This window comes from Phoxinus phoxinus, assembly GCF_949152265.1.
Source record: "Phoxinus phoxinus genome assembly, chromosome: 2".
In the NCBI taxonomy this organism is placed as follows: domain Eukaryota; kingdom Metazoa; phylum Chordata; class Actinopteri; order Cypriniformes; family Leuciscidae; genus Phoxinus; species Phoxinus phoxinus.
The window spans coordinates 46,295,778-46,306,022 of record NC_136877.1 but is presented as its reverse complement, the minus strand read 5'-3'; the positions used below and the strand labels follow the sequence as shown (position 1 = coordinate 46,306,022).

The window sequence follows — 10,245 nt, the reverse complement described above, 5'->3', positions numbered from 1 at the left end:
GCACTTATACAGCATTTATTCATCTTTGTTAATGTTAATTTCGACATTTACTAATACTTTATTAAAATCTTGTTAACATGAGTTAATGCACTGTGAACTAACATGAACAAACAATGAACAGCTTTATTTATATTAACTAACATTAACAAAGATTAATAAATACTGTAACAAATGTATTGTTCATGTTAGTTAATACATTAAATAATGTTTAATAAATGAACCTTATTGTAAAGTGTTACCAATGTTTTTTATTTGTATTTTTTATTAATATTGAAATATGACTGTTTTTTTTAATGAAATTATACTCTAAATAAGAAACTGCCAGTAGGTGGCGATACATCTCTAAATGAGTGAGTCATTGAGTCATTCTTTCATTGGATTAGTTTAAACAATTGATTCATTCAGGAATTAAGTAAATGGCTCTCTTTATGAACAGGCCTTTGAATCATTGGTTCATCCGCGCATTCATTCAGATACGACGCACAACAGTTCTGCTCTAGCTTTATGGGTAATATTCTCAATGGCAAAATTTAGCAAAAGCAGAAAATTGTGTGTATAAAATATAACACAATATTAACTTATTGTTTATTGAACTGTTGTATAAAATCAATAGCACATTTGCACTCGTGCTATTCGGGACAAAAACAGCACTCATGTGAAATTACGCTCGTTACTTGTGTCGTGTGATATTGCTTAACTATCATATGATATAAATATGAAAAAAAAATTCATACAGGGGCATTTTTGCCTGGATATCTTGAATTTTAGGGACATTCTAACTGCATTATATAGGATACATCACACCGCCCGTGTGTGTGTGTGTGTGTGTGTGTGTGTGTGTGTGTGTGTGTGTGTGTGTGTGTGTGTGTGTGTGTGTGTGTGTGTGTGTGTGTGTGTGTGTGTGTGTGTGTGTGCACTAGTCATCACTAAAACCACAGAATTTTGTTTAGAACATATAATCAGTTTATGTTTTCTTAGGCAAGATAAAGAGTCGTGGATTCGCTCTAAGTATGTAGAGAAGAAGTTCATCCACAAGCTCCCTGAGACTGGTCGAGCAACGGTCCTGCGGCGCTCCAGTGCCCGACGTAACCGCGCAACCACGCAGGACAGACCGAACACACGCCCTGCCCTCAAACCCAAACCCAACCGAGCCACTCTGCCACGACTCACGGGTAAACACACACACACAAACTCACTACATGCTATCATTTACACATATATATGCGGAGTCATGCACCCAACAACCAAGAGTCTGTATTTATCTTTTTGATTCTCTGCTAAAGTTCAGCATAGAAATGCGAACACAGGGTTATCATCAGATACGGTTCTCGAAATAAAACGAAAACTCAGATACTCAAAATATTGGTTTAAACATGTTTTCATAAACTGTAATAAAACAATGAATGCAAAGTAAGTTACAAACTACAATGCTACTAAACTTAAAATAGTGGTCAAAAAACGAACTGGCGTGTAATAATCTGACCCGTGATAACAAAGATGGACTCAAATTGAACCGCAGTGACTGGTAGGACACAGCAGAGCACATTACATTGTTATAAACAAACTTTTAAGTATCTCTCAGTTAAATCCATCTCAGAGCATTTCGTACTGTATGTTGCTTAAGTGCACAAGTGTGTGAAGTCAATTTTGTATTTAAAGTGCCCCTAATATGCTATTTTTAAGACTCCTAATTTTGTTTTAGAGGTCTCCTACAATATGATTACATGCATCCAAGGTCAAACAACTATTTCTCAACAGTTCAGAATCGATTCTTTCTTTTAGGAGACAAATAACTTTATCTGTCATGCACTTTGATCTTTAAACTTTAACATTCACAAGCAGCGATATTACACACTGCAGGAAAGATGATATTCGCAAACGTTGGACTCCATGTAACTCAAATGTAACCTGACATCTTCAACATTACTGTTATTAAAGTAGTCAGTGCTCGTCTTGCAGTAGATACATTTCCCTTGACTGTGATGACTGTAAATACGATCAGGATATTTCAAAAGTGTGTTTTTTTTTTATTATCTGTTGGTTTCACTAATTCCTTAACACAATAACTAAACACAAAAATATGTTTATAAAATTAAAACTGTTACTATAAAAAAAAACTCAAACTAAACTGAAATGTATAGTAAATCTGAAAATAAAAACTGATGCAAAACTGTAGTAAGTAACCTTGACACACACACACACACACGATGACCCTAGTAAATTGAAACAATGAAAATAAGTGTCTGTTCCAGTTTCTAATCTAATCAGTTACTTGATGTTTCCCCGACAGGCCTGAGCCCAAGTGAAATAATGAAGAACAATTCCAGCTCTCATAAAGGTTACACACACACACACACACACACACACACACACACACACACACACACACACACACACACACACACACACACAGAGATATGATGTTCACACATCCATTTGACCACACAAACTCCTTACTGACTCTCTCTTTCTCTCTCTGCACAGATAATGATGAAGAGGAGGATCTGAGTGGTCTTCATCCCGGGGCTTTGCTGTATCGATCTGTGGCGATGCAGCATTTCCCTCTCATGGCAGACGCTCTGGCGCACGGCGCTGATGTCAACTGGGTCAATGTGGCCGAAGACAGCAGAACTCCACTAATACAAGCTGCTTTGGCTGTGAGTGTGTGTGTGTGTGTGTGAGTGAGTCCAGCGTTCATGTTTTGAGTGTGTATTACAGTGAATAATTACTGTGTATTTCTCCCTGCAGAATTCCTTGGCAGCCTGTGAGTTCCTCCTACAGAACGGCGCTAATGTTAACCAGGTGGACTCGAACGGGAGGGGACCACTACACCATGCTACCATACTGGGACATACAGGGTAACACACTTAGACACTAGGGCTGGGTAAAAAATAGAGATTTCCTGATTAATAGCGATATTCATGTGAACATTTATGTTCTTGATATCGATTCTTAAAATCCCAAGATCAGTCTTTTACTCAATGCCAGTGTTTCCAGCACAACCTCTCAACGGTGGCGCACCCTGCTGTTGAGTCTGTGAACCTACAGCTATGGCAAATAAGGCCCTATTTACTCCTTACATGCAAAGTGAGATATTTCAAGCCTTTATTTGTTATAATTTTGATGATTATGGCTTACAGCTTATGAATTTGGGGTTTTCATAAGCTGTAAGCCATAATCATCAAAATTATAACTTTTGCACGATATTCAAATTTTTCGAGTGTCACCTGTACACCTGATTTTAAGATGCGTTTGGTCGATCGGATCACAAGTAGACAGGGGAGACACTTACCCGTTTACATCTGGTGTTTTAATATACCGTATATATATATTAGTTTACAGCGCAAGTTTTGACCGCTCAGGTGTTCATGATATTGCTAGAATAACAGTTTTACATTTAGTGTTTACTTTAGTATCCACAGAGAAGACATGTTTTAATAACTTTCTAAAAACTAAAAATGTTCTAAAATTGTTCTGAATATAAAAGAATAGCATAGAGTTCACACCACAACCATAACGATAACGGCAGAGAGAAACAATATTGTAGGAATCACTTTCAGAATGATTTTTTTTTTCCAGCTGATGGATGATAAAAAAAAATGGACAGCCAATCCGAATCAACCAGGCTTTTAAGAGCTTGAGCAATTAAAGTGGCAGATCACTTAACTGCAGAGCACTTATAATAAACAGAACAATTAATGTAGTCTCAAGATTCCAACACGTGACGTTATATTCAGAGCTGTTCACGTCCCGGACTGGGAATTATGCAATTCTCTAGAAAACTATTAACGCCTAAATGAATCTGCAGAGGTCAGGTAGGAGCAGCTCTCAGAAAATTACAGCTTACAAGTTGTTATTACAAACTCTACGAGAGCGTGAATGGTCTTTTTAAGAAGAAATCTTGTAATTACTACATGGCGTGAACACACATTATATAGTTTGTATCTATAGATCTTTATAGTTATCGTACTTGGTTCTTAGGGTGCTTTCACACCAGCCTCATTCAGTTCGGTTGATTCGCACTAGAGTTCGTTTAACGAACTAATAAATAATTTGTCAAATTATTTTCAAGCCGCATCCTCGCTTTATTCTCAAACGTTATTGTTTGCCTGTAGTGGTGTAGAACTATATAATAAACTATGACCAGGGACACAATCCGCACACGCAGTCGTCTCTCCATAGTAAAAAGCGGCGCGTTGTCTGCCAGATTTTCCTCCTCTTTGTTTACTTCCAAGAGTTGGAATTTCCCCGCACGTTAATTCTGACCAATCGAAGTGCAGTTATGGAAATACGTTCAGGACACATCTGGCCAATGAGTGATGTGGATGTTGTCACGTGACTGCATTTTGGTTTGTTTCATCAACTGATTCGGACCAGAGCAATCAGTGTGGTGTGCAAAACGCCTGAAAAATGCTACAAAGTATTATTTTTCGCCCTTCGTCCGGACCAAATAAACCGAACTACAGATGTGAAAGCACCCTTAAATCCGTTTGACTTATAAGCTCACAGCTGTTCTGCTGTATTTGTGACGCTTTGAGGAAAAAAAGGTCATGCTATTTAAGTATTTAGAGTCCTATCAAACACGATGGTGACGTGCAAATTCTGTTCGCGTGTAGCAGGGTCACTTTGACAAATCTGTTATTCAAAGTCTAATTTAAACTTGAAAATAAACAAACTTTTGACAAATTAAAAACAAAATAGTTTCAAAACATTTAAGATTCTGCACTATTTCTGTGTAACTAATCAAATAAGCAAATTTGTGATTAATCAAGTAAAGTTTGATCATCAAAGCTGTTATGAACTTTTAAAATATGTTTGTGTATTTATACATTACTAGGAAACCTAAAAATGGCTCTTCATAACACAAAGTTTGCTGACCTCTGACCTAACGTGTGTCTGTGCTGTCACAGGTTGGTGTGTCTGTTTCTTAAGAGAGGAGCGGACTACAATGCAAAAGACATTGACGATAAGGACCCAATCGGCATAGCCATAGACAACGCCAACGCCGACATCGTCACGCTGTAAGTAGTCTTGTATAGATCGAGTGTCCGCTGGAAACTGCACTAATCCGCTTACTGTACATCTGATGAAGCTCTTCCTGCTAATAACTCGATTAACATATCATCCGCTGTGGTTTTCCTCCCAGACTCCGGATAGCCAAGATGAACAAGGAGATGCGGGAGATGGACGGCACTCCATCAGGTCATTCTGGGGGGCGGGGCTTTGGGGCTGGGGGCGGGGCTGGGGCTGTGATTGGACACACTAAGAAAAGCTTTCAAACCATCAAGAATCAGCTGAGCGGTCGGGCATCGGCTGGCCAGAATTAACTAGCTGTACATATAGATGATAAAGCAGAGGAAACCTAGAGTGTAACAGAGGATTAAAAGGAAGAAAGTGTGGGTTTGTGCACTTTGATAAAGCACTTTAAAACATATGGAAACACTGAATGTTAACACTACGTTTTTAATAGCACATAATGGTTTTGTTGGGAACTCCAAAACTGTGTTACTCTATTAGTTCACGGCTAACATTACCAATGGTAGAGTATTACAATGAAACTAAAAGAAACACTGTAAAAGAATTGGACTTCTTTTAGTTCCTGTGGTAATGTTTTGATTAGAAGTTTTATAATATTTGTTTTCATTGGTATTATTACTGATGGTTTTGCATGAGTTTACAAAAATCTTGTTTTTGTTTGTATGGCTGGTGTTTATTCATCTGTTAGAAAAACCTGAAGTGGAATGTACAGTGTTTTTAATTTTTGAGCTAGTATGGGTTTTATTTATTTAATATCTGGTGAGACCTGATCGGGAATTGCAGGGTTTTTTTTTTTTCTCAGCCAGTCATTACAGTGCTTGCAAGATATCACCATGCGGAAATGTTTAATTTTCTTCTTCTTTTTCTTTACAGTTTTCTCCAATGAACTGTTTAACATACAGATTCTATTCAAACCTAGTTTTGTATAAAAACTAAATTTAGAAAAGCTCCCATTGATTGTTAATGTTAAAATGTAATTGACTGCAAAGATGTGGAATCTATCTGTCTATCTATCTATCTATCCATCTATCTATCCATCCTGTCTATTTATCTATCATTCTGTCTATCTATCTGTCTATCTATCATTCTGTCTATCTATCATTCTGTCTATCTATCTATCTATCTGTCATTCTGTCTATCTATCTATCTATCTATCTATCTATCTATCTATCTATCTATCTATCTATCTATCTATCTATCTATCTGTCATTCTGTCTCCTGTTCTTTCCATCTCCCTGTATCTAATCATACCTTGCAAACACTAGTATTTCCTTCATAAATGCGAATGATTCGGCTGTTATGGGATTGGCATGGACATTTGGCATTGCATGGGGAATCTCCACCATTTAACCAACATGTTTACAATTAACCCATCATTAAACGCATTAAATCAAAACTTCAGACCCTGGTGATCATTTAGACGGAGCGTTATGATCAGTTTTAATATTTGGCTTTCCATTATGAAAATGAATAGGATTCTGTTCCTCTGAATCTGATACTCTTACTGCAGTGCCAGATGTTTGCAGGTGTGCTTTTTTCTGTGGTGCTTATGCTTTTTTTGTTTATGGCAGTTTGTCCATATGTCTGTGTCTCTGTATACAAATCAGATTTTGCTGTGGTGTGTTTGTGCGTCTGTGTGTGTGTGTGTGCGCGCATGTCCTGAGACGGGTGGCCAGGTATCTCCTGCTTGCAGTGTGTGTCCTCTGCACTGCGTGTTCAGGTAATCCTGTTACCGTACTTCCTTGTATGAAAAACAACTGTGCTTATGTACTATTACAAATCTAACTCTTCTCTTCTGGGTGCTGGTGTTGACATCAGGCTGATTCTACCATCTTGTTAGACCTTGTTAAACTCTGTTTGACTCCAGGTTTTCCATCTTTAATCATCACACACACGGGATATTCACACTCCTCATACAGTATATGACTGTAATACATGCTCAGTCTTATTTGTTTTGGATATCAAATGCAATGTGCTGTAAGATTATTCGAGTCTTACATCTGTAACAAATAAGGATGCAAGAAAATTGATGTTTTGTTGATACTTCAAAGAGGCTATATATAGAATTCAGAAACCCTTGTTATTAGGGACACCGGTGGCTGTTAAGTGAACTGCACTCGTGCACACTAACGTGCAAGAGACTGAACGTGGTTAAATACTCGCGGCGAAGTTCTTCTTCGTTCTTTGCTTTGACAAAACAAAGTTTAAAATACCTACACTCTTAACGAACATCCAGACGCCGCCCTTTTCCTTGCATGACACATTGATAATGAATATTACAGGACAGAATGGCCATTCTTCCTGTAATATTCATTATAACATATCATGAACATCGAACGGAAGTTCACTCGCGTGAACGTCCTTATGGTTTTCCCGGCAAAAGCGTCCCGATTTCTTCACATAAAAATCAGTCAACAGGCGTTCATAGACAACCTAGGAAGTCGGAGAAGTTTTTTTTGTTTGTTTGTTTCTTTACAAGCTGTTCACACATTGGCAATACAAATGCGATTAATAAATGAAAATCACATATAGCCACTTTAAAGTTGTGCTTCTTATTCCTAGGAACATATTCTAATACTACATTTTCTGTATTTTCCCCTCCTGTAGGTGATGATACCTATCATGATATCTTCAGGGATTTCTCCCAAATGGCTTCCAACAACCCAGAGAAGCTCAAGCGCCGTAGCGCTGACATGAAGTAAACCACCTGACCACTAGATGTCAATGTCACACCAATATATACACATATTGGCGCTCCAGTAGACAGAATGAAGTTACCACATACTATTATTTTTCTTGTTTTGCTGAAACTTTTTTTTTACGGCTCCCACAGTAAACAACAGCTCTTATGAAATGCTGCTTCATTTGGTTTGTCTGGTGCACTTTGATTGTGGGTCTAAACATCTGGGTTTTAGCATATTTATCCCAGTTTAGGCTTTAGGATGTCATCAATAATATTTGCTTATCTCTTTGGGCACCATCCTTACTCCTTTACATTGACCTTCTGTATCCAGATAATTTATCATTTGAGCAAGTTTACATTGCAAATGTAATAAAAAGCATTGAGTGTAACACATAAATGCCTTTACATTCCTCATTGAATTGATTTTCAATGGACAAGTTGCTTCATTTCTTTTATTCACTATGTTGTGAGCCACAGTGTTAATGCGACTTGAATGTAAATGTTACTTTGGGTGAGAGATTAGTTTGCTTGGTTCTCCTGTATATTTTTATTTCCATTTTCTCTTTTTTTTTATAAGACCAAAACAACACGTTTGAAATTATGTTTTGTGAGCATGCGATGCTCTAAGCAACACATTTGAAATGAATTAACGTGAAATCGGTGGAATATGTAGCTAAATAAATGAATGATTCAGGACTCATCGTGTGACTTGCATTTCTAAGCTTTGCTACTGGTTAACTAAGATGCAGAATTTCACAATGAAACGACATTAACACTTGGATAAATATAATCTTGTAGAAAGAAACAATAAAATGTGACTTAAGACATTTATAATGTTACAAATTATTTAGATTTTAAACTTTTTCATTAAAAAAAAACATTCTTGAGCATCAAATCAGCAAATCAGAGTGATTTCTGAAGGATCATGTGAAACTGAAGACTGGAGTAATGATGCTGAAAATACAGCTTTGATCACAGGAATAAATTACATATTAAAATAGAAAGCAGTTATTTGAAATTGTAGTAATATTTCACAATATGAGCAATATTTGATCAAACAAATGCAGCCCTGGTAAGCTTAAGAAACATTGTAATTAACCACATTAAAACACAAATCTGTCTACTTAACACATTTATTTGATCCAATAAAACCCAACGGTCTTACCGCACAGTGCTCTTCCTGGAAAGAGAAAGCATGGCAGGCACATGAGTATCGGCTGTTACGCTGGTAAACGGTAAAACCACCTGATCGCCTCAGACTGGAAATTCCACTCAATCTTCCAATTGGATCAAAAGTCAACGAGCATTATTATAAAGCTGTAAAGCTCAAATAACCAGATGATGAAATGTTTAATGTCATTGCCCCGCTTTGGCAAACCAATGCTACTACTAGACCAACTGTGATTCAACTGCATTGCTGACTTTATAGTGTTACTGATCCAACCTCAAGAAGAGTTTCACTTCTCATGCTATGCGAGCAAACTGAGGTCTATATGTTAAACTGTGTGTGTGTGTGTGTGTGTCACTTCTCATGCTATGCCAGCAAACTGAGGTCTATATGTTAAACTGTGTGTGTGTGTGTCACTTCTCATGCTATGCCAGCAAACAGGTCTAAATGTTAAACTCTGTGTGTGTGTGTCTCATATCTCATTCTATGCCAGCAAACTGAGGTCTATAGGTAAAACTGTGTGTGTGTGTGTGTGTGTGTGTGTGTGTGTAATCTCAAGGCAATAAAAGCCTCTAACATGAGAAAGCAAAGTCTGGCAGTGGCTGAGCTCATTGACTCTCAGTCTATGAAGATTTAGGCTCACGTGTTTGGTTTTATGAAAAACAGCATTACCGACTAGTATTCAAAATTTGTAACACACTTTGGTCAATGATTCATAAGTGAATTCGTTTTAAGTCAGCGACCTCATGGATAAAGTATGTCAATATTCAGAGACCTTGAGCTTGAACATTGCAGTGAAAGCCCTTTGCATTGGGCAAAATCCCCATCATAAAATATGCACAGCTTTAAAGATATCACTGAAATACGCAAAAGATGCAATCTGACCCCGAAAAGACAACATCAATTGTCTCGCAATGATGAATCAGAATGATGCTCTACCTGAACAGGATTAGCATTGCTACGTTAGCATTAGCTTGCCTTCCTGTCTTTGTATACTATTACTAGCCTCTAGCACCAAACAAGAAAATGTTTTGCCTTTATCATAGCTTTTGCTTGATGTGACAACATGCCTGACATGTGATGATGACCAAGCATTTAAAAGCTTGGACTTGAGAAAGTTACTGCTGGCAGCAAACATGTTTGACTAGCCATGAATACAAAACGCAGTAAATGCGAATAAAAACCACAAACCTCATTTACTCCACCAAACATCATGATCAGATTCCTGTCAGAGAGTGCCAGAGGGCAAACATGACACCATAACTTACAACCCAAAAAAACTCTAATATAATAGAAAATTATTATTTATAAATAAATAGAATTTCTGCCAGCATACTTCTCCAAAATAAAACAGCGT

At 37.3% G+C, this 10,245-nt stretch overlaps 1 protein-coding gene across 2 annotated transcripts in view; it reads left to right on the top strand.

Annotated features, from left to right (window-relative positions):
• acap1 (ArfGAP with coiled-coil, ankyrin repeat and PH domains 1) overlaps positions 1-7,882 on the top strand; it is a 28,494-nt gene extending 20,612 nt beyond the window's left edge. Inside the window, exons 18-24 of one of the 2 annotated variants that reach the window (XR_013794992.1) lie at positions 979-1,172; positions 2,291-2,338; positions 2,485-2,657; positions 2,749-2,858; positions 4,911-5,021; positions 5,147-6,757; positions 7,645-7,882. Coding sequence is in view for 1 of the 2 variants with exons in the window: in XM_079589908.1 (XP_079446034.1) it covers positions 979-1,172; positions 2,291-2,338; positions 2,485-2,657; positions 2,749-2,858; positions 4,911-5,021; positions 5,147-5,202; positions 7,645-7,739 (787 nt within the window). In the remaining variant the exon portion in view is untranslated. The remainder of the gene's footprint in view (positions 1-978; positions 1,173-2,290; positions 2,339-2,484; positions 2,658-2,748; positions 2,859-4,910; positions 5,022-5,146; positions 6,758-7,644) is intronic. The other variant, XM_079589908.1, reaches the window with a different exon arrangement.
• The last annotated feature ends 2,363 nt before the right edge of the window (positions 7,883-10,245 follow it).